This window comes from Malaya genurostris, chromosome 1 (assembly GCF_030247185.1).
Source record: "Malaya genurostris strain Urasoe2022 chromosome 1, Malgen_1.1, whole genome shotgun sequence".
In the NCBI taxonomy this organism is placed as follows: Eukaryota; Metazoa; Arthropoda; class Insecta; order Diptera; family Culicidae; genus Malaya; species Malaya genurostris.
Window position 1 is genome coordinate 156889535 of NC_080570.1, and position 25639 is coordinate 156915173.

At 40.3% G+C, this 25639-nt stretch overlaps 1 protein-coding gene across 1 annotated transcript in view; it reads right to left on the reverse strand.

Moving 5' to 3' along the window:
• LOC131426392 (homeobox protein B-H1) overlaps positions 1-25639 on the reverse strand; it is a 96774-nt gene that overhangs the window by 40101 nt on the left and 31034 nt on the right. Inside the window, exon 2 of the mRNA XM_058589091.1 lies at positions 1822-2053. Coding sequence (XP_058445074.1) covers positions 1822-2053 — 232 coding nt within the window. The remainder of the gene's footprint in view (positions 1-1821; positions 2054-25639) is intronic.

A 25639-nucleotide genomic window follows, 5' to 3' on the forward strand; every position in this document is an offset into this window, starting at 1 on the left:
GAATTGATGATTCTGAGCAGTGTTTGGAGCTGTTATATCGAAATAAAACCGATTTTTTTCATCGATATATAACAATGGACGACACATGGCTCCATCACTTCACTCCGGAGTCCAATCGACAGTCAGCTGAGTGAACTGCACGCGATGAACCGAACCCAAAGCTTGGAAAGACTCAACAATCGGCCGGTAAGGTTATGGCGTCTGTATTTTGGGATTCGCAAGGTATAATTTTCAGCGACTACCTTGAAAAGGGAATAACCATCAACAGTGACTATTATATAGCGTTATTAGAGCGTTTGAAGGACGAAATTTAAAAAAAACGGCCTCATTTGAAGAAGAAAAAAGTTTTGTTTCATCAAGACAATGCACCGTGTCACAAGTCGATGAAATCCATGCTGAAATCGAACGAATTGGGCTTCGTATTGCTCCCTCATCCACCGTATTCTCCAGATTTGGCCCCCAGTGACTTTTTCCTGTTCTCAGACCTCAAGAGAATGCTCGCTGATAAAAAATTTAGAAGCAATAAAGAGTTAATCGCTGAAACTGAGGCCTATTTTGAGGCAAAGGACAAATCGTACTACAAAAATGGTATCGAAAAGTTGGAAGATCGCTATAATCGCTGTATCGCCTCTGATGGCAATTATGTTGAATAATAAAAACGAATTTTGGCAAAAAAAAATGTGTGTTTCTATTAAACGATACGAACTTTTCAGCCAAACTGTTATATTATTTATTCATAAAATTTTTGTTTGTTGGGATTCAGTTTTTGCAATGACTGAGTGGATTAGTGCTAATTTTGCATTTTTTATTCTTCTATTTAGAATTCCTGTTCAGTATTTTCTTGAATTATTTTTTCGACTGTTCAAATATTTAATATTTTGCTGGTTTTAACTTTTGCTTTTCTGTATTATTTTTGTGCTGCAAGTTGCTATAAGTTGTTCAATTTTATAAGGAACTTTTACCTTGAATATACCGTTCAGTGCCGATAAACTTTAATTAATGTCATCCAATTGAAATCGACTATACACAGCCGATCAGTTCTTCACCTGTTGTACCGTCAATTGAAACTCAATTAAATCTTTGTCAATTGACAAAGAAAGAGCCAATCAAATAAGCTCCTAGTGAACTTTCAGTTGGTTCAAGATAATCAATGAACGGTAAACCAGTATTGATAGATGAAATGTCAATCACAGAATGCACTCAAATTTATTGCTGTCTCTTTCATTTCAAAACATTTCGGAACACGTCTCAAAGTGTACCAAAAAATCGAAAATTAACCACCGCCACCTTTTGTTCATTGTACTGGTCGTTCGGTCATTCGAACTTGCTCACTACCGGCGGCTAAGACAGTGAAACAGGTAGATTTATTGGCGTTTGAAACGGAGCAAGCATGGTTATTCAATTGACAATGAATCCAGTAGATCTCGTTTGAGTATGACGATAAAAGTCAATTGAAAAAATTGAAATATACTGAGCAATTTCATTTTCATCCAAATAATTTCATTCGAAAATGAAATTTTACCGCACTGATTCCATCTGGATGTTCTTTTCTCTAGCAGTAAATAAATTGCAAAAACGATTATCATCGGGAAAAAATGTAGCATTGTGAGAGCGATTCCTAGCAGCAAATTAAACACCCAACAGTTCTTCCTTATTCATTTCAATTGAGTAAAACAATAACCGTATTTAAACTGCGGCATGATTACCGTCCAGGAAATGACGCTAGGGAAGCACCTAGCACCGCAAATATTTGTCCTCTACATCAACGATACTGAATTTCGTGATCAGTAGCTTAATTAAACGCCCCACAATTCAACTTACCTTCGATTTTGGTACCACGTCTTCACCTGGGTATCGCTCAGACCCAGCTTGTTGGCCAGCTCCATCCGATCCTGCACGCTCAGGTATTTCTGCCGTTCGAAGCTCTTCTCCAGCGTCTGCAGCTGGTGGTCGGTGAAGGCTGTCCGTGCTTTGCGCTGCTTTTTACTCAGTCCGGATGTTCCGCTAAGCCCCAGGCCATTCTTTATACTATTGCCATCTTCGTCCTTGCCGCCTGAAAAAAAAAACGAATTCGATTAGATTCTGATTCGTCTCATCGGCGCCGCCGTTTCTCGATCCCCACCCGAGAGAAAACCCGGGAACCGGCGCGCCGGCAAAGGAATGGGAAAGTTGAAAATCATTCAAACACTTAACTAGCTTTGACACTGTTCTGTTCATTCATTTTTAATAAACTGGGAAATGCGAGCCCTGGAAAGCGAAGCTCTATTAAAACTAAAGCACGAGTAATTAATCATCCTTTTTGTGACTCACTCCTTCCTCCTCTCGGAGGGGTCCACCGATGGCAATGAATCATCTGTGCATGGGATATCGGTTATGTGAGAAACGGGAGTGACATTGCAATTTCCTGCTCGCCCCTCTCGACTCCGTTTCCTATCTTAATTACGCTTTTAAATATTTATAACAATAATAACAATCAGCCGTAACAGCAACAGAAGAGGAGAGAAAAAAAACAAGCGACTGAAACACGCCAGGAGGTAAGCGCTGTCGCTACCGTTGTTGTGCTGACGTGCTCATTGTGACATTTAAAAATCTATTAGGCTGCATTACGTCAGCAGATTCGATTGTGACAGGCCAGTTCCAGTACTCGCTCAGCTGCTGCTGCCACCTACGGTGATTGAAAAGCAACAGACAGCCTTTCACGATAAAAAGTAAGAATGGGTTGATAAACGAAAGTGAAGCTTTCATTAAACCCCCCCAACCCTAGTTTCTTGCTAGCAGCTAGCTAAGGATGGAATGGGGGTTAGAAATGATGAATTTGATCACTCCGCATTGCTGCCACTGTCACTGCCACGCGGAAAAGTTTATTCTAGCCGGCCGAAAATTTTGGCAGACAATGAGCGGTAATCAGTTTTGAAGTTTGTCGGAGTGAAACTAGTTACTAGTGGCAGCAGGCCGTGAAAGCTTACGCCTTCAGTTGTTGTTGTTATTCATTAGCTGACAGCAAGCAGACTCCGGTTGGCCAATAATGTTTTCGGCCGTAAATTATCACGTTAAGTCGGTTGCTGACGGGTGCGATAAAAAGTTTTGTTGCCGTAGGAGAATTAGAGTACAAATTTGGAGTTTATTCTAATGTTGGTTTTTCGGACGTACATCGGCGCCGTTGTAAATTAATTAATTTTTTTTTCGGGGAAAAAATAAATCAGCAATTTGCTTTCCCACAACACATCTCAACCGGTAATCTATCTCTCCATTCAATACGACGATTACAACGGGGTAGGTCCAATAAAAAGCTTGAGTGCTCTTAGGCTCAGTCGGTCGAACGTGGATCCATCATCGGTCCGACACTGGAATGGTTGGCTGACTGGCTAGTGGCAGCTGTGGTGGGAGCAACGGAATTAGCATCTAATCTGAAAGGCTAACAGCCATCAAATTATCATAGCACTCCAATCTAATGCTAAATTCAACACCTGTTTATGCTGTTAATGCGAACACCGCTCACATTGCCGCGCTTCAGTGCTACCACCGCCGCCACTGCTTTCCGTGACTTGCTTTGATTACCGGCAAGCACTCGCAAAGTTAATCTTTCGTAACTGAGTTATGCAGATTGCAGTGCTTGTGAAACAAGCTATTTAACAGCACTACCTCCGAAAATTAGCCTGCTGACGTTTCGATCCGGCCCAGCGGAGTCTCGTCAGGATCATTAGTGCCAGGTTTTTACCAGATTTTTCGAATGGTATTAATTACGATAAACTGTACAGCAGGAAATGATGCAGCATCATGACTTCAATCGAGCCGTTCAATCCTTGCACGAATGCCGAATCCAACTCGAAGAAAAAGACTCAATTATCTTCCACCGCTTTTCAGGCAAGGCTGGTCACACGATTTCGATTCGCAGAAAGATAACTTAAAAGCAAAACATTATCATCGTTTTGGCAAATCATGTTCAAGTAATTACAGTTTCATCGATTAGCTGCCAGTCGTTTCAATATTTTTCCTTCACTTTACTCGTCAATTCTTTGCAGTGTCCTGTGAATTCCCGCGACGACTAAAAGCAACGGGGAAATTCCGTTCGGAATGCACTCACATATTCAGAAAACGAAAAAATTAACCGACTCGTCAGAAAACCGGCAACTTCCACGTGTTAAAATACCTAACCTAACCTAAATTGCAATGGTTAGAAATTTCATCTGTTCATAGGACTCCATTAGCATTCTCAAAGTACCGTTATCCATCTGACACACGAAAAGCAGTATCGTCGGCATAACTATCATCATTCGGTCCAATGACTGACGAACTGCCCTTTGTTATGCTATCATCTACGTCAAACGAGGCAACCAAATGTCAACGGATGGAAAACGTTTTTGCCCTAATTGTAGTCCACCTTGTCTTTGCGCGAACCGAAGTAGGCTGTGCGATCGGCTACTTGGTGGAACCACGGCAACGGCGACGGCGACGGACAGTGATTTGTTGTCGCATCGCGATGATGACAATCTTCTCTATGGGTATGTTATTGCTGGAAACTTAGAGATTGACATGGAGAAAAGAATATGAAGATTTGACGCGAAGAATTAGTGAGGGAAATACCACGATCACTCAAGCGATCATTTTTCAAAATTTGGATCTACTTCGCCCATGATCGGAATCCCTAATGGTGTTTTGAAATCATAAACCATTAGCTTTACCTCCGCTTAGCAGATTATGTTGATCCGCGAGGTGGCATTAGCAGTTCAACATAGTCTGCCAATGCATTGACGAGTTGAAGACGATACGTAAAAAATGTATGATAAAACTGCTTTTAAAATGTTTCCGACAGATTCGGAATATTATAATCAATTTTGAAACGTTCCTTTATTTATGGTTATTAACGTATTAGAATGTCGAAATTCATTCGAAGTTTGAGTTCTTCGAACTTTATGTCCAAATATCGCTAAAACGTAATTCATTGAAGAAAAGAAGTTATCTTGAAATGATCCCCTAACCCGATCAGATGGTAATAACAGAATTAAAACAACTGGAGTAATTTATTTCAGAAATATTTTGTAACAAACTTTGAACTATTGCTGGCTGGTAAGCTGTTAAAATATCAAAAATCATAACAAAAAATACTCCAGCGAAAACAAAATCGTAACGGATTTTGAAACGTTTGTATCATAATTGAATTTGATACTACAGAAATCCGAAAGCAGAAACTTATAACAATAGTTGTAATAAATTAGAAAGCAAATTTAACACAGAAAAACTATATCACAACCAACTTTTAGCATCATTTCAATCCAAAATTGTTGAAAGATTGTTTCTTCTTTTAGTTTTTTGAAATTTCTTATCATTATATTTCGATATAAAGCAACGGAAGAACTCATTTTTCCAATTAATGAACGTTATCATGAGTCTTGCAAATGGAAATAAAACATCATAACTGATTTTGTTATTATATTGTTATCATAAGTTTTCACTTTCAACTGTTTTAATTTGTTAAATATCTCAAAATAACACAAATTGTTATACATATCAACTGTTGGTATACTTGTGTTATGATTTTGTTATGTGCATCTGATCGGGAATCCGTTGGAAAGTGTAACAGATCTGTCATTTGTCTTTTGTGGCTGGATTCACATCGGTTCGGATAACGTAGCAGGCGGCATGGATTTCATAGAATATCACACACGAGCAGAGATGCCAGGTCTGCAGATTTGTCTGTAAATATGCAGATTTCTGAAATAAACTGCCACCATGTTCTAGTGCCAGACTTTTGAAAATCACGGTTTTCGCAGATATTCGTCAAAACTTACAGACTTTTAAAATCGCAGCGGTATTCTTTATAGAGAATTTCAAGTTCGCATATTTTTTATTTGATTTTCCGGACTTTTTCAACCCTGCCTGACTTTCTCCTAGCATCTCTGCCCAAAAGTTTGACTGTGACGCCAATAAAATTTCTGTATTAAAGACTGTCCCAGAAAATATGGACGCAACCAAAAACCGCTGCCATTTCGCAATGGTTCAGAATCTGTCAATTTTTATGGCTGCATTCTGTTGTTTACACTCTTCTCTAACCACTTGTGCAGTTGTTTATTCGTTTTCATTAGTTTGTTTCGAAATGCGTGGACTTTCAGCAGAACAACGTCGAAAAATTGTGTACAAATAGTGCACAGAACGCGAACTGTCACTGAAAAGATAGCGAAAATGGAAGGAGTAAGTGAAAAAGCCGTGCGAAATGCAATCAGGAAGTTCGGTGAGGATAACACCTTTGAGGATAAACCGAAAACGGGTCGAAAAATAGGTCCTGCTAACCCTCAGTTGGATAAACGTATACTGAAGGCGTTCGAGCAAAAGAAGAAGGTTTCAGTTCGGGATGTGGCCAAAAAAGTGGGCACTTCGAAGTCAAATGTTCTTCGTGCTAAAGAACGCTTGAATTTTCGAACCTATAAGAAGCAGAAACAACCAAAGGCCGAGGGTTCGAAAGCTGTACAATACGATTCTTGCTGGTAATTTGAACTGCATAATCATGGACGACGAAATCTACGTGAAACTCGATTACAAATCCTTGATGGGACCACAATTTTATACGGTGCGAGAAGACATCGATTGAAGTCGAAAAATTTGGTAAGAAAGCTATGGTCTGGCAAGCAATTTGTAGCTGCGGTAAGATTTCGAAACCCTTCATCACCACTACTACAATGAACAGTGAAATATACATCAAGGAATGTTTACAAAAAACGACTTCTATCCATGATTCGAAGCCACAAGGATTCGGTTGTCTTCTGGCCAGATCTTGCTTCTTGCCACTACTCGAAATCAACGGTAGAATGGTATACTACCACAAATGTCATTTTCATCCCAAAAGACATGAATCCACCAAATTGTCCACAACTTCGACCAATTGAGGAATTTTGGGCATTAACGAAGGCACATCTTAGGAAACATGTCTCGACAGCCGAAACCATTCAACAGTTTGAAAAAGATTAGGAAAAAGTGTCAAAACTTGTATGAAATTTAACGTCTGTATGGACACGTCTGTATGAAATTTAATGAGGAACGTTCGCAAAAAGGTGCGCCAGCTAGTCTACAATGGCTAAGTAGCCAATGTTGAGAATAATATTCTGTTGTTGTAATCCAATCGAATAAAATTTGAATATCTAACACTTGTGAATTATTTACAGCGAAATCAAAGTGCGTCCATATTTTCTGGGACAGTCTATATTTATCATGAGTGATAACCTTCAAAATGTCATAGCATTCTGGTTTTTGGTCAACGAGTTACAGTGAACAATGAATTCGAAACAATTTGATGAGAAAAAAACACACACTGAAAGCTTAACCATGACTGTTTTTTCAAAAACAACCACTTGTTAGTGGTATGCGTGAGTTTCAACGTGCTCGCACTGACACTGAAGATGCTGAACGCTTCAGCATCTTGCGGTCAAATGAGATAATTATAAATTCGTTATTGAAAATTGCTCGAGATAGCTGCACGTCTTAAAGGTACCATAAGTCAACATTTGTCTACGAGGAAGCTGTTGTCAAAGCGAGTGCCCAGTTAATTCCCAGCGCATGAAGTAAGCTTGGAATTGTAGTCGCATCCACCATATTCACTCAAAATGGCCCCCAGCGACTGCTACCTATTTGGAGGCCAAGTATAATGCTCCAAAGCAGGAGATTATACTCCAACAGATGTTAGAGAAGTGCTGGACTGATTGTGTTGCTCTTGAAGAAGACTATGTTGAAGAATAAAATAGAGTTTTTCCAAATGAAAAGGTTTTTTTCCCCGGAACTTATCGATCCACGTGTTAATTTGACAAAAATTTTAAGATACCAGGAAAACCACCCCTGGCACGATCGCTAGTTCAACACAACAAGGACAAGTAATTAACCGAGCCCGGGACTCCCGGGAGCCCAAGCAGTCGGAAAATTCCCAACGACCACCACCACCGCCACCAAACCGCGTCACTGTGGGGAACGGGGTTTGACGCTTATCAACCTATAATGACTTCCGGTCCGGTATCGACCGGACAGCGATTACATGCTACGGGGAATTCATTATGATACCCACAACGATTGCGGTAAATAATTACCGCGGACATGGGACACCGGGAAACTAGATTTTCATTACAACTGTGTGTGTTGCTTCGCTGGCCTGCCGGAGCTAAAATTTTAAACGGTTTCCCAGTCACCCGAAAGCCATTAGCACGGAATACCCCGTCGACTGCACCAAGTATTTTTTTTTTCGGCCAGAGATCTGTTATCTGCGACATGTCTCCCGGGCGCGCGAGCAAATGAACATGTTCACGAAGGCATGTAATTTAAAACACATTTCCCGATGAAATGTTCTCTGTTGAGAAGAAAAATGGAGAAAGGAAAAAAGAACAGGAAGGTAACAGCCCCGAAATGAAAGCTGCGTGATTCATGTTTTTTTATTCTCTGTTATTCATTGTCGCCAGTTGAACCGCTAAATAAATTTTATATAGAATAATGTAGTTCCGCTATGGATGTCTCTCTTTCTCTCTCTTTCAACTCACTTATCGTCGCATCGTGGTGATACTTTGTTGTTCTAGTTAAATTTCCATAAAACGGTAATAAAATAGACAAGAATAAAACAAATTAAGCGATATTTTTTCCGTGCATCGAAGCGAAATGGCATAAACGTGTGACAGTTCGTCGTCAAAGTCGATACAGTAGGCTGCGATTTTCGATGATAAACGCACCTGTTAATAGTACATTTAGTTCTAGCTCCAGTAAGGCTGCAGAGCGGCGATCGGTTCCGCATGGCAGCACCGACAGAAAGTTAATGATTGCCCGTACAGTGTCGCCCTTTTGCGGTGTGTGTGTGTGGGGATAAACCGAGGACTCGGCCACCGGACGAAGTGCAATTAGCGTGAGAGAGTTACCAATTAAATTTTTCGAGTTTTCTTCTAGCGCCCTGCCCGCGATGTTGTAGGCATATAAACAAAACAACCGCCGATGCATCGTAGTAAGCCGCTCTGTGATTGTGTTAATTTTCGCTAATTTCCATTTTCTGTGCCCCCCTTTTTCGGCATTCGTCCATTCGCGGCCGGATTCGGTAGCGCGACGTTATTGCCCACTGTCACGCCGTTGCGCTTCTCGGTTCCGCGGTAGGGTTGTGCAAAAAAAAAACACTGCCCCAGTGAATGATCGAGGAATTTACTTCCGAAACGGGCTTTCAATCACTTCGGCCGGGTGTGGAAAGCAAACATTCCATTTTTGCTGCCTTAATTCGTTGGTTGATTTCGGTTTTGTTGCCCACTTGATCGGACTCGGGTAGGTGATGTGTGCGGAACGAGAGCTGCTTTTTAATCCTCATCATCAAAACCGCAACGGCAGCGGCAATGCCAAGATGGATGGCCACTCGAGCCATCAAGGAGAAATATGAAATTTTCCTTGAAGATAATTGAGTTTTAATATTTAATAAACTCATCACGATGATGCAGTCCAGTCCAGCACCAGCACCAGTACGGCACTTTTCCTTTTATTTGTTGATTGTTTTTTTTTTTGTTTTTTTTTTCGGTTCACTCTTTCTTCTCGCGTTGCCCCGTAAAAGTCATCCAAATTAAATCAATCACCTCACAATTGCACTATTTCACTCGTGTCGAATGGCTGTTTGTTGTGCCAGGCCAGTAATAATAGACAAACGACCCCCAACGTGAAAATGGCACTCTGGCCGTACCAGCGCACAGTGGTTCAGGTCCTATGGAAAGGGTGGCCATAAATGCATTTTGTGTCAAACATCATCTTCAGTTTTTTTTAATTGTTGTACAATTTTTTTGTACAAGGAATATTTATCAATTTGAATAAATAAAGTAATTGGTTAATGGCTTTTTGCCTCTGATTCGGTGATTTCTGTTTATGACGAATTTTCCTAATACCAGTAATCAAATGATCTAAATAAATTTCAGAAAACTCACTGATAATTAATGAATACTAACGTGTAATCAAATACACTGAAGTCTTTTTTTATGCGAGTTTACGTACCGCATAAAAAAACCGCATAACTCTGAAACTTCGCATAAAAAAAACCGCAGACGGGAAACCGTATAACTCTGAAAATTCGCATAAAAAAATCGCATAACTCTGAAAATTCGCATAAAAAAGTCGCATAAAAAACCGCATAAAAAAGACCTCCGTGTATATCCCTAAAAATGCGGCAAATTTGCTTGTTGAAGTATGTTTTCAACCAGAAATGAGCTTCGTCGCGTAACACAATTTTTCGATAAAAAATGCATCTTCCTCTAATTTTGCCAGCGCCCATTCATGATTAAATTATAGACCAAACGACGATTCAAGACTAAATTGTAGATCAAACTGAACAAGTTTGACAATGACACAAGACACGATTCACGCGTGACCTGTCAAAAACAGTGTGGCCAAAAAGATACCAGCGAAAAAAAATCACCCTTTAGTATGAAAAAAAAATTGCTAAAAACTGACCTTTTACGCATGAGCAACGATAGGGAAATTCAGAATAAAAATCCTTATTGCTATCATACGAGTTTCCAGTTTTTCTTGCCGGCGTAGTTCTAAGTTCTAAATTCTTTCCTTTCTCATATAGATATATAGGGCCGAATGTCATAAACCATTCAACTCAGTTCGACGAACTGAGCAAATATGTCTCTCTCTCTCTCTCTCTCTCTGTGTGTGTGTGTGTGTCAAATAATGTCATTTGATTTTCTCAGAGATGACCGATTTTCACACTCGGATGCAAATGAAAGGCTGTATGGTCCCATAGATCGCTATTCAACTTTATCCCGATCCGACTTCCGGTTCCGGAATTACAAAGCAATATATGCAAATCTATGAGAAAATGTGCACTCAATTTTCTCGGGTATTTCTTAATCGATTTTTACAAACTAAAATGCAAATAAAAGGTCTTAAAATTCTTGAAAAAGTCCTCGAAAAGTTGATCCAGATCCGACTTTAACGGTGGTTCCGGTATTACAGAGCGATTAGTGAAAATCTTCAACTTCATGAGTAATTTTTCACAAGCGATGGCGAAACGAGATGCACATTTTTAAAAAACTTACTAGTAAATTCATCTATTTGGCAGATTTGTTATTTCGTGGATATATAAATATACTTTGGGACTACTAGTCCTCGGTTTTCGCTTCCGGAAGCATCGATAATAGTGCAGAAAGGCTCCAAGATTGGAACTCACTTCGATTTCTCTGCAACGGTTTAACCGATTTTCACAAATCATGATTCAAATTAAAGCTCTCATTGTCTTCAAAGATACTGTGCAATTTCATCCAGATGCGACTTCCGGTTCCGAAATTATAGGTCAATAAGTATCAAAACTTTCAAACTGTCATATAAAATTATGCAAAATCGGTACGCATCGGTACGTGCTGGTAAGGAAGAAGAAAACGCCATCGCCTAGCACACAGCTTGCTAAGTTCAATTTTGTATAACGCGCAGGGTTGCCACATTTAAATCTATATTAACTGGACATAACTGTTTCCAAATTGAAAAGGTGATGGTAGTTTATACCAGAGAAAGTTTTTGATTGTATTCAAGTTTGGAAAAGAAAATCTTGACAGAATCTTCTAGTGATGTTTTTGAAAATAAAGGTAATATGAGAAAGGCATCATTACATCACTAGGTGGATTAAAACAGGTCTTTTGTGTGGTTCTAGAATTTTTTGGGATGCCACTTATTGAAATCTATTCTATAGGCCAGATGAAGCAAATATTTAAAAAAAAATCCAAAAATGCAAAGGTGACAATCCTACTGCATATCTAGTTTTCTACATTTTGTAGGCAATCGTCAACTTTATTTATTTTCTTAGATGTAACATTTGTTCGGAATTTCCACATTTTTTGTGCTGTGAATAAAGTTTCACCCGAAAGCAGTTAATCTTCAAGTCTCTATAAGACCTAAAGTTGCTTTGTACGAGTTCTCAATGTGCAAGTTTAGGGACGATGACAAAATATTTTGTTTTCAAAGTATTGGTTCTCGCTTCCAAAACATTTTGTCCATTTTTTGGGGAAATTGATGGGTACATCCTCGAAAGTTTACAAGCGTCGCTCATCAAATGCGTGTCCCAACGATGAAGCAAAGAGGTGATAATTAGAAGGTACCATATCTGCTGATTATAGTGGGTGCGGAAGAAGTTCCAAAACATGCGCAGAAATGATTTCTTAGACTTTGATTAAATGTGGAGGAGCATTGTCATGTCATGTCTTCAAGGAAATTCTGTACGGTAATGCTTAATTAAATAATTGCTCAAATTGATCATTTGTTAACGGTAGCGAACGATGTGAACTGTTCCGTCGGGCTTAAGACATTATTTTTGCGCATTTTTTCCAGAACTACCGTTCAACAAAATAAAGTGAAACGTTTTTCATAATACAAAGCACCATTCGAACAACATTTTGTGATTTTTTGGTGGTAAAATATTGAGAAATAAGTCAGTGAAGAGATATTGTTGATTTGCCCAGACTTATAAGTAGTGAACGAATCAAAGCAGCATAGTTTAGCAGATGGTTTTTCTAGACCCCAACGTTTGTATTTAATTTTTTTTAAGTTTTCAAATGTTTGGTGGTTGCTTAATGTCAAAACTACGATTTCAAAATCAGCTTTCGGAAACAACGCGTTCAAAGTTTATTGTCCATAAAATCGAAAGGGAAACAATTTATTTTGCCAGTTAGTGCCCCTTAAGAAGCTTCTAGTTCACCACTACCTTTCGATCTCATCACGCACATAGCATTCTCTTTTTTCTCAGAACATTTCGGTCTTGTACTCGATGTTGATGGTTATCCTGGTGTTATCCATGAATTTTTGTTTTACATTCTAGTAATATATCCATTTTTCATGGTCAGTTCCAATTCGAAACCCAAAACTCTTTCTTTTGTAGCGTGGAAAAATGCATTTCGCACTGATTTCTTCGCTTTTCCATCAGTCGTTCGTTCACTTTGTGTGGAGCCCATTTACTAACCCTTTGGAATTTTTCCAAAGGCTCTCAGGTTATCGAAGATGGCATACCGAGTAAAATTCAACTGCATCGCTAACATTTGTCGTGTTTGTGTTTCGTTTTCGTTCATTGATGGCAGTAGTTCGTCATCTTTAAGTCTCTACAAAAAATCGATGACTTTCTGACGCCTTTTTTCTTTTGATTGACCAAGAGAATCATCCCCTTTAACAATCCGTTTTCCTCAACAATCACTTCTCTATTTTTTTTTCTTCATACTATTGGGCAACATCACCATCATCGCCCACGGAAAGCCGCTCCAGTCGATGACTAACATGCGGGCCACCCGCCGGGTCTTCGCAGCCTGGTGGTGTTTTCCGCGGTCCCCCAGAAGGATGCGGCAATTTTAAATACATTCTCACGTCACCTGGCTAATCCCAAGAACGGAGGACCACTCCTGTCGATAACTAGCACGCGGGCCACCGGCCGGGTCTTTGACTCGGGGGTGTCTTCCGTGGACCCATACGGACAAGCATACGGCCACTACCATTGAGTAGCAACGTCAACAGTAAAACATTAGAGGCCAGCACCTACACAATCCTTATTATTAAAAAATGCCTTTGGAATCATAGAGCTAGCGCATTGTGCCTTAATAAATATATCTTATGAAAAAAAAAAGAATCATCCCATGCCACAAATGGTCCTTATTTGGTTCTCGAAATTCGATATGCTTAACACGAAATAAAAGTATGTTTCTAGCTTGAAAGTAAGTAAACCAACAAACCGTTTTGAACCAACAGAATGGCGGTTTAGATTCAAAATATACGTAAAATTTTAGAGCCAAAACGAAATTTTAAACTTGCGCACGACCGAAGACGAAACACTAGGAAACAAACGCTACTCTTTTCTTTGGTTAACGAAGATGTTGCGAGACTTTTTTGTATGTACACAGATTTTTTGATGTAGAACACATCTTTATTTTCTATTTAGGGGTGCAAATCAGAGACTCAAGGAAAAATACTCGTAGAAATGTGGTCAGGTTTTAAACACTTACAGTTCAGTATATTTTGTATCAATTATTAATAATACTTCATTATTTGATTGGAAATATTTCTAAGATTCGATTTGAATGTATCAAGCCACGTATTTTCAATTAAAAATGATTGTAATTTTGATTAGTAGCGAGTAGTGTCCTATTTTGTCTGCTAAAAATCTCCGGCATATCGGATTTCCCTGCCATAGACGACGGTTTTGAAGCAGTAAGCGAAACTGTTGGAAGTACGCGAATTTATAGTTAGCTTTTTAGTCCTACGCGTAGCATGCTAGAGGTAGGTTGTTGCTAGACAGCAAGACAAAAAGTGCCATAAAACGATTTGAAGCTTTAATTGGTATGCTCTGATCTTGTGTCATGCAAGCTCGGAGGAAATTCCATGTTATGTCGTTTCGCCTGAGAAATTGACAACTACCCCAGGGTAAATTTTGAGTGCTTAAGATTAATTTCTAATTTTTATAAGATGAACTCGATTGATAATAACAAAAAGTTTAGCGCTTCAACCGAAATCGCAGAATAGTAGAGAAACTTAACACTATAGAAATAACTGCTTGCATACAAAACTTGTACACAAGTTTGGTGAAGAGAAGTTTAAATATCGAAATCGCAAGTATGTACAAAGATACAATTGCATACATTTGGGATATTGATGTAATTTCGTCGGCTATAAAACAAATACAAATCAAGACAAATATATTCGGCTTTGGTTCCTAATCAAGATCAATCTAAGCCGACTCTCGTGCAATTGCGGATTAAAAAGTGTGACGATTGATTGTAAATCATTAGAAATTTTGGTTGTCTTGTTCCATATCAACAGCTCGAACAACCCCATGGGGCTGATCCTTGTAGTTTTATTTTTTATTATTGTACATGATAAGAAAATAAAACAAAACTCAAAAAATGGAAATGTTTAAAGTGCACTAAGTTACCTTGCCATCTCTACCATCGTTGGCGGTAGCAAGTGCTCCATTTGATATTCTTAAACTTGGCGAAGCACTCGTAAAATTATTAAAAGATTGAGCAACAAATTCAAAACCACCGTAACTAATTAGCAACTAATTGGAAACAAAGTTTCAAACCAATCAGCTTTGAGAGCTGAAAGGTAAACGATTCCGTTGATAAATTCAGTCAAGTTTCGGCATTGTATAGAGAAACTATCTGACAATAAAGAAGAAATATTGAATTGAACAATATTTTAATTTATTTTTTTTTTTGAATTTATGGTCTCTGGCTGAACCGCTGTGCAGCGTCGGACCAACAAATTAGCCAACAGAATGCCCGCCACTGGGTGGGCGTCGCGATCGATTAATCGCAGCAACACGCAATGGGTATCTGGTTTTTCAATTACGTTTAACTTATTTTGCGGTCGAATTAGTCAATAATTCAGAACCTTCGGGGGTCCCCTCCCTGTTCGTTTGCGGCCGTTTGCCGCCGCCACCGAAGTCGAGTGTATAATTAGAGTGAATCGGTTTTACTTTGTCAAACACGAACACAGACAGTAGGCCCTGGCTGTTTGCATCCCGGTGTGCTTTGACTTTTCCCATCAATTGCTGTCTATTTATGACAGCCAGAATTGCTGTGGTTGTGATTGATTGTGGCTCCGGGTTCCACCAGGTCAGCGCGGGAGTGAGGGAAACAAAGTAATGGAATATTTGATGGGTTGTTCCGGTTTCCGGACCATCTAACTTTTCGCTTAGGGATAGCAAAGTCGTGCCCGTGCAGGACGATTACGTCATTAGTTTCAAAAGGAAACGATTTTTTTCGGAAGCCATCTCCAAAGTAATCCCCAGCAGTAGCAGCAGCAGCCGTTAATTGAATAAAACCGTTTTTACACGTTCGCAGCAATAAGAGCCCGAACCCCGGCTCGAAAGGCGTGGCATATCGTTATTTATCCAACATCCTCCGCTTTGCCGCTTGACTGTCGCCGTCATCTCGCTGCGGGATGCTGCATGCGCTCTCACCGGAGCTATCTCGTTTCTCTCGTTCTTTACTTGTTTACGAATCTATTTCTCTCGCCAATAAAAATCAATTCTCACACACACACAGACGCACAGACGCACCCTCTCCCCATGCTAGTTTTCTATTTTCTCAATCTCGCGCTCTCCTTCTTCTTTCGAGGTATTGGTATTTTGGTGTTGGTGCCTCTTTCCGGACGGTTCGGTACATATTTACATATTACCGGAAAATTACCTTCCATCTTCCAATTAGCAGCGACCAAAGTGATTCTACTGAATTCTTTCCGTTCCGTTCCGTTCCCATCGTCTTCGAGGGATGCTGAAAAAAAAAACCCCCGAACGGAAATCGATCCTGATCCGTTAACCTTTCTTCAAGTAGCACCCAATTGACACCGAATCACGATATTGCCTAGACCGCATAATATTCTAAAGCACTTTGCCCTTTTTTCCCTGCATCTCCTGCCGCACGAGTACACTCGAGCGCAAAAGGCCAACTCGAGTACCATCAGTGCCTCTCGGTGTAACAACTGTATAACATTGTTTGCAACAACGGCGGCGCACTCCCAACGGTGCCAGGTTCCACCCAACTGCTGGCACAGCACATAAACATAATGTTCGCTCTCTTGACGTCAAGAGACTGTGCACTTAGCGTCAAAAGAGGACTTGAGGTGGTTCCGTCCGTCAGTGTCGTGACTGCAATTTTGCACCGTATCGACTTTTCATCACGGCCTGCTGTTTTTTTTTCTGCCTAGCGCTCTCTTTCCGAAAAGGACCCCACTTCGTTTCTTTGGTTTTTTTTGCAACCCTGAACAATCCGAGAATGGTGGAAACAATGGTTTTACAGGCCCGACGAACAATGATGGTGCCTCGAAAAGTCAGTCGCGAAAGGACACGGACCGGGGAATTCGTGATTTACACAATAATGAAGGTACTTAATTTCGGAAAAATACACAGTATATAATTTCAGGCCAAGCTGTTTCCCTTTGCTGGCGATTTTCGGTGTACACGGTCGGTTTTCTGTTCCGATGCGATCGCTTAAGTACACATTTTAAAGGCTCATCGAAGCAGCAACTTCGAACCGGGGCTTGGATGCTGTGTTCCAAACCGAGGGGCGGGGGAATGGAAAGGGGTCCGGAAAATTGCAATAATAAGCAAATTCGTTTCAATTTCTGCTGCCATGCAACGATGTTGGCTTTTACCGTTTTTGAGTATGAGTGTGTGTCTTTTGTGTCGATAGGAACAACGGTTGAACTGTTTTTTTTTTTGTTAAATTTCATACCGGGAATTTCACAGGTTCTCGTTTCTATGGGAAATTGCAATTTTCGCAATTCCCGGCGATCGGTTTTCCTTGGAACTTCGATGGAATTTAGTCATCTGTGCTGTCGTTTGTGATGGGAATGGAAGTTATCTTATGTGAAGCTTGACACACTGTTTGTTACGTCGTAGCACATCTAGTTGGCGGATCTGGAACGTTTTGACAGCAGTTTGTTTTTGGAATGTTTCCTTTTTTGGTGTTACAAATTTCGTCGTAAATTTATTTTGTTTCAGAGATGGAATCCGTTAATATCGGTCCCACTTCAAAAATTCGACGAGATTTGAGTTTAAAAATCGCTCTTTTCGTGCCAGTATGCAAACGAACAGGACACTGAAATAGAGTTTAGCGACCGAAAGACCTGCCCGGAAGTTGTACAATGAAGTTGTTACGAAATTCGAAGGATGCATCCTTAGGAACGGCAAAACTTACGTGAAGAAGGATTATCTATAAAGCCATTGGCCGAGGTTATATCCCTATGCAAGTTCAAATTAAGATCTGGCAGGGTGTTTGCAGCTGCGAACGAAAATCTCCAGGTTTTCGTGACGACCAAGACTATGGATGCCAAAACGTTCATGCAGAAGTGGTACAAAAACCCTTTTTCTTAATATTTCTTGTGGTGTAAAGACTGTCCCGGAAAGTATGGACGCAACCAAAAACCGCAGCCATTTCGCAATGGTTCAGAATCTGTTAATTTTTATGGCTGCGTCCTGTTGTTTACACTCTTCTCTAACCACTTGTGCAGTTGTTTATTCGTTTTCATTAGTTTGTTTCGAAATGCGTGGACTTTCAGCAGAACAACGTCGAAAAATTGTGTACAAATGGTGCACAGAACGCGGACTGTCACTGAGAAAGATAGCAAAAATGGAAGGATTAAGTGAAAAGCCGTGCTAACCCTCAGTTGGATAAACGTATACTGAAGGCGTTCGAGCAAAAGAAGGAGGTTTCAGTTCGGGATGTGGTCAAAAAAGTGGGCACTTCGAAGTCAAATGTTCTTCGTGCTATGGAACGTTTGAATCTTCGAACCTATAAGAAGCAGAAACAATCAAAACGTAGTCCGAAACAAGAAGCATCGATCATGCCGAGGGTTCGAAAGCTGTACAATACGATTCTTGCTAGAAATTTGAACTGCATAATCATGGACGACGAAACCTACGTGAAACTCGATTACAAATCCCTGCCGGGACCACAATATTATACGGTGCGAGAAGGGCAAGTGTTAAACCAGTCCGAAACATCGATCGAAGTCGAAAAATTGGGTAATAAAGCTATGGTCTGGCAAGCAATTTGTAGCTGCGGTAAGATTTCGAAACCCTTCATCACCACTGCTTCAATGAACAGCGAAATATACATCAAGGAATGTTTACAAAAACGACTTCTACCCATGATTCGAAGCCACAGGGATCCTGTTGTCTTCTGGTCAGATCCTGCTTCTTGCCACTACTCGAAATCAACAGTAGAATGGTATACTACCAAAAATGTCCCATTCATTCGATGCATTCTTGGATATTTTCTCCAGTCAAGTCAAAATAATACCACATTATATATCGAATGTCCACATACTCTTTTCTACCGTGCTTAGAAGCTAGAAAAAAAGACGACATTCCACATCCTAATCAGCAGTAACGATCTTCCGTCGCAGTTTTTTCTCTAGGAGAATTCCCACCATAAAATTTCCATTTCTCAGTACGTTCTTGTACACTAGAATCAATCCCACTCCGATCGCGGATCCTTTCTGAGGTTCATTTGTTTTGCTCCACGCTTAACTTGTGAGTGATGTCGTATTAGGCACGGTTTCGGCCAACCGAAACGGCCGTGAGCTTCTAGGCCGAAATCAATCAAAATCACACACATGTCAATTATGGTCCGCTTTCAACCTGTGCCGCGGCGATTGGCGCGGGACCGCCATCGCCTAAAACTAAATATTCCATTAGCACATAATCACTCTCGGGGAGCCTCTGTGACACTCTGCCGTGCCGCACCGAGGTCCAAGGAAAGACATCAAAATCAATAATCGAAGCCATAACAACTATCACAACTTTTATCTTGCACCCCCTCTCCCCCTCACCCTCCCAGCCGCCCGCTTCCAAAAAAAACCTCTTGATTGATTTAATATTTTCCCAACGCTCGTCGGATTCGTTATTGTGTCCATCGAATCGAGAAAAAACCAGCACACGGATCAAACCTGCGAACGAGCAAAGGAGCCAAATTACCGCTCCTTCAATCTTCTCGGCCGATTTCCGTTTCACCGTTAATCCTATCAAAATGTCAACCGAGAAAGACCATTTAACGATTACCTAATGAACGACGAACCCCTTCGTCGCCCTTCGAAACCGAGTGTTTGTTTAGGCAATCATCATCGATCCGTGCGTGGATCAAAACCCGTTCTGTCAAAGAGAGGGAGAGAATGCGCGCGGCAGGCAGTAGGCTGTGAACAACACAGACATCGGACAGAAGATCGGACCAAGAATCGAAAAGTTTTAAGCTGATTAAGTGATTACTGTCTCAATTTTGTGACTTATCACACAAACTATTAATCGACACACTCGCGCCGGACTCGGACTCCAGACCTGCGGACCTGTTCTGTAACGAGTTTACGCATCGGAACGCGCACACACAACGCGCACACACACAACCGGAGGATTAAATCGCTCATTATCGCACTCATCGACGCTGGTGAAGCTCGGCCGTTTGCCGTCTGCAGTTCTTCACCGGTGAGCAACCGCCTGGAAAAACAGCAGACCTTGATCGTAGATAGATCGTGTGCATGTATTTGCTGAGTGCTGGCGAAGTTTCCGAACTCACGCACCATGCTTTCATTCCTCAGGGACGGGACCACAAAAACAAGAACAAAAAAAGCAGAAACCTTTTAGGAAGGCAGTGATCCAGAAACTTTTCCGTCGGTTTTCCGCACCAAATAATTAGGCCTACAAAAGACTTAAACGTCTTGAAACTATCTCCGGCTCCCTTTCTCTCTCACCCTGTTGTACTCCCCGAACACAAACGCGTAATTATCATGCGAGCATTGAACACGAACCCCGCGCGTTGATATCCGCCTTGGTTTCGTTGGTTTGCTCCGTCGCATCGCAGCAGGCCGGCACGTCATTGTTTTGATCTGCTGCTGCTGCTGTTGCTGCTGATCTGACCACTGCGATAGTGCGGTGCGGTGCGGTGGTGGTCCCACCAGAGTCGAACTCGTTTTGCAGACCCTCGGACCCTTGTTTTACTTTCATTACCATACACACATGCGAACCTAACGAAACACGAAATATGGTTCTTTGGCTGGAGAGAAAAAAAAAGTGATGGGCCAGCAGGCATGGCCTCGTTTCACCTTCCAGTGCCACCCTAGCAGAGGTACAAGTTTTCTACAAGTCAAAACGAACCTTGAAAGAAAGAAAAAAAATGTATAATGAACACCTTACCGAAGCACTCAGAACCACAATTTCAGGAACCACAGGAACGCGCACTAATCGAGCAAATGAGCACAAACCGAAAGAGGAAGGAAGTAACGAATTTATAAATTTACCTAAAACTGAAAGATTATAATTTGTTTCATTTGTGCGCTTACCACCTTCTCCACCCGCTGGGCACCGGCGTTGTTGACCTTGGTCTGTTTGCTGCCCCTTCTTCTGACAGCGGGGGCTTCTTGATTTTCCGTGTGTGTGTGTTTGACATGACCAAAATCGTTAGGTTTGTTGTGCGATAGAATGTTAGGGTAGATTTTTTTTTCGACTGATTAGGATCAACATTTCACAACAGCACTACAATCATCTGCACCGGGTTCAACGAACAATCAACGGTTGACAAACTGTTCGACCAGTCTTACAACTGAAGTGTGCTTCTTTTTTTTTAAATGGCGTACTAAACTCTAGAGTTTTGATCATAGCATCAACACTCTGCCGTATATTTGCTTTAAATAAAATTGTCATTAAAGACTCATCAGTCTTACATGCTACTGTAAAGCAGATATAAAACCACAAAAATTATTAAATGGACCAGAAAATATTCAGCTGTAATGATGCAGTGATCGATGGCTTGGATTCTACTCTAATAAGGAGTGTATCGAAAATAAGCTATCCACATACATTTGTGTTGTACGCATGTATTTGTGATGGTTTTTTAATGCTCAGATCACAGCATGCTGTGCGTTTGGCTGTCAGCTTTCGTTTGTTTACTTGTTTGTGCGGTTGAAATTCTGCGTTTTCAAAATATCGCATATTGAAAGGAAAGTGAAAATTAAGCTTCTGGACACATGGCTGAGTGACAAGGGTATTACTATGCGAAAATTGGCGAATTGGTTTGGAACTCATCATTCCAACGTTATAACCATTATTAATAAGTTAGCAATATGTTCCTGTGGTTTGAAGTTAACCATTTTTTACACTACCGAAAGCATAGCACACCTCCACTGTTTTGGCCGGATTTAGCGTCGGCTCACTATGCCAAAGTCACTCTCAATTGGTTTGCGGAAAAGATTATATTTCGTTGAGAAAAATATCAATCCACCAGAATGTCCTCAGCTTCGACCCATCGAACGTTACTGGGCAATGGAAGAAAAATTTGTGGATAGCTTATTTTCGATACACTCCTTAATGTTACTTTAAAACACAATCTTTCCAAGTTATAAAAAGTTTTTGGGCCAAGTTTATAGGAATTTTTCACTTTCTTTTCTTTCGATGTTTGATAGATCGATTAGGAGTTTGTATTTTTTGCATTATCACTCTAAATAACGGGTTGCAATTTCTCACACGTATTGCCCCGTATTTCTGAAACCGAAAGTCGGATTCGAACAAAATTCTTACTACATGAAATGAAAAGTACCGGGCCTCTCACAGAAAAGACGTGAATAGTTTCGAACCGTGCATATTTTTATTTAGAACTAGCCTCTAGAGGGCCCAATGCCAAATTTCATGACAATCTATCCACTAGTGTATGAATAACAGCTGATCGTTTCGGTCGAGTTCTAGTTTCCATTACGTTATGGAAATAAATGGACCCGCACACATGCATAAAAGCAACAGTGAAATTGAATGATTTGCGGTACGGATTGGTCCACCATCCGCCGTATTCTCCAGACTTGGCCCCCGGCGACAGTTATCTATTTTTTATTTATTTTTATTTTATATATCTATTCCCAAACCTGAAAATTTTCCCTGACCCGGGACTTCTCATTTCATGTAGTACTTATGAGACCATAATACTCTTCATTCACGAAGATCCGGTATACCCAAAATCAATGTATTCGATCGCAGACACGTGACCAAAGGGGGAGGCCGAAGGGGCACTGGTTCTGCCCGAAATCGAACACCTTCTTTTGTAACATATTAGTTACACAAAAGTTGGATCAATATTATGTTGCTAATGTTCCATTAGATTACCTCGTGAAAAAGTGGTTTCGAGAGTTTCGTGGTGATCGAAAATTCAGTGGGCAATGTCAGAACTACAGGAAACGGTGCTGAATGACTGGAAAGTGTAATTGCGCGAGATAACAGATGTCACAAGAATTAGTACTGAGCGCAAGTATCATAGTTTGATCTGTATTCTGCCAATGAAAAAGAAATCCTGTTGCTAGATACTGCACATGCTTATTCAGGACTAAACCGATGAACGCGAGTGCACTTCTGAAACATGTTTGGCTATGCTGGTCGGTGTGTGCAGTTTTGGACAGTTTGTCACACTCGTCCATATGAAGCATTTATGTTTACTCCTGAATATTAATGCGTACAAATTCACTGCCACAGGCGAATTTGGGATTACCTAATTAGGATTATTTACAAAACCCAGTAGTTCCAACCGTGAGGTGGAAGATACTGAGAGCGGCTCCGGCTGTTGCAGGAAAATCGTTTTTCTGCAGCATTGACGATGGCTCTCTGAATCTTCTATCCAAACTGAAAAGTAACCTGAACTACGGATTTCAGAAGATTTCTGTCCGAACATATCGACAGGAATAATCAGGACCATTGAGTCAACACCTAAAAAGGTTAAAGCAGACTGTTCAGCATCCTACGGGTGCAGAATTGACTTCTGTTTATATGTATTGTATCGTCATTATCCTATTCTCCTAAATTACCTAACTCCTTCCTTTTAGCCTTTCCTTTCCCTCCAGGAAAATGATGACTATACAGATCTAGCGGCAAGGCTCAAATCTCGCTACAACAAGGGGAACGTGCCATTCGAGCCAATCTGTTCTGATTCCTGATTCCTGCCATAACCGACAAAATTCACCATTTTTTCCGTTAAATTATGTCGGATATGGATGAATCGAATTCAGCCATTGAAGCTTGTTTAACGAGGGCTATTAATAAGGGTATGGATCAAGTTCAAAGATCATACGGTTGACACTTCCGGTTTTTTTGAGATATAATCGTATAAGTGGCGGAAGCGACAAATTAAATTACTTTCTATTATTGCTGATACTTTTGGTTTGAAGAATGGTTCCGAGTACCTGATTTAATTTGAATGAATTTGTGTCAAATACTATCCCGAATCCGTGTTAGAAATTATCCTACTGAAAATGAAAATGTTTTAATAAGACTGTGAATGACAAGAGTAAGACATTATTACACCCCCACTAATTACACTTCTTTGTCACAAAAATGTGGGATTTTTTGTTCGGAACTGCAAATACCTATCCAAATCATAATTTAAACTTGCATAGGGACATAACCTCAACCGATGACTGTACAAATATTTAGGTATTTCTAGTACCTCGTCAGTTTTTACGAAGTGCACGTGACTAATTTCATATTTTTACGTTTCGTGGGCCTTATTAGTTTATGTCATTATCAGAGAAGCCAGGTAAAAATTTCAAATAGCTGAGACTGTGAAACCGAAAAAATGTGTGCGGGCTTTCATTCCTCTATGAAGTATGACTCACAAGACTGGCTTGGCGAGCAAAAAAAATTGCCGAGAGTCTGCGAAAATCTAGATTTTCAAAAATCTGCAGCACTTTGTAAAAAATCTGCAGACCTGGCAACTCTTTAGTCACTATAATTGAGTTGAATTGCACGATCAAAGTGAAATATGCCTTCTATGAATATCACAAATACCCATTTTCTAGTTCAATTCGAGTTGTCAAAAGTAGAATATTTTTTTACATTTAAAGCTGGGTGAAATATTAACCATGGCCATATTGCTAGTCAACGAAATAAATTGGTCAAATAATACGCATAAGTCGTTGGAAAAACGCGACAGAACTGGTTTTTATAAATCATCAGAATTGGTGTAAGTTTGGGTAAGTTTTAACATTGCTTAAATTTAGGTTTCGTTTTGTTATGTTTGATTCTTATTTCAGGAGCTCACGAATCTTGTCAAAGAGAAGTTGGCATTCATAATTTACTCACATTTAGCTTCTACATGTACATCTAATAACAGATCGGCTGAAAAGTTCGTATCGTTTCTATGAGAGGGCGCCACTAGAATTAAATTCATACCATTTTCAGTTAGTACCAACCTTCAAAAGATACGTGTATAAATTTGACAGCTGTCTGATTAATAGTTTGTGAGATATTGCATTTTGAGTGAAGCTACTTTTGTTATTGTGAAAAAATGGAAAAAAAGGAATTTCGTGTGTTGATGAAACACTACATTTTGATGAAAAAAAGTGCCGCCGATACCAAAAAATGGCTTGATGAGTGTTATCCAGACTCTGCACCGGGCGAAGCAACAATTCGTAAGTGGTTTGCAAAATTTCGTACTGGTCATATGAGCACCGAAGACGATGAACGCAGTGGACGTCCAAAAGAGGTTGTTACCGATGAAAACGTGAAAAAAGTCCACAAAATGATTTTCAATGACCGTAAAGTAAAGTTGATCGAGATAGCTGACACCCTAAAGATATCAAAGGAACGTGTTGGACATATTATTCACGAATATTTGGATATGAGAAAGCTTTGTGCAAAATGGGTGCCGCGTGAGCTCACAATCGATCAAAAACAACAACGAATTGATGATTCTGAGCAGTGTTTGGAGCTGTTATATCGAAATAAAACCGATTTTTTTCGTCGATATATAACAATGGACGAAACATGGCTCCATCACTTCACTCCGGAGTCCAATCGACAGTCAGCTGAGTGGACTGCACGCGATGAACCGAACCCAAAGAGTGGAAAGACTCAACAATCGGCCGGTAAGGTTATGGCGTCTGTATTTTGGGATTCGCATGGTATAGTTTTCATCGACTACCTTGAAAAGAGAAAAACCATCAACAGTGACTATTATATAGCGTTATTAGAGCGTTTGAAGGACGAAATTTAAAAAAAAACGGCCTCATTTGAAGAAGAAAAAAGTTTTGTTTCATCAAGACAATGCACGATTTGGGCTTCGAATTGCTCCCTCATCCACCGTATTCTCCAGATTTGACCCCCAGTGACTTTTTCCTGTTCTCAGACCTGAAGAGAATGCTC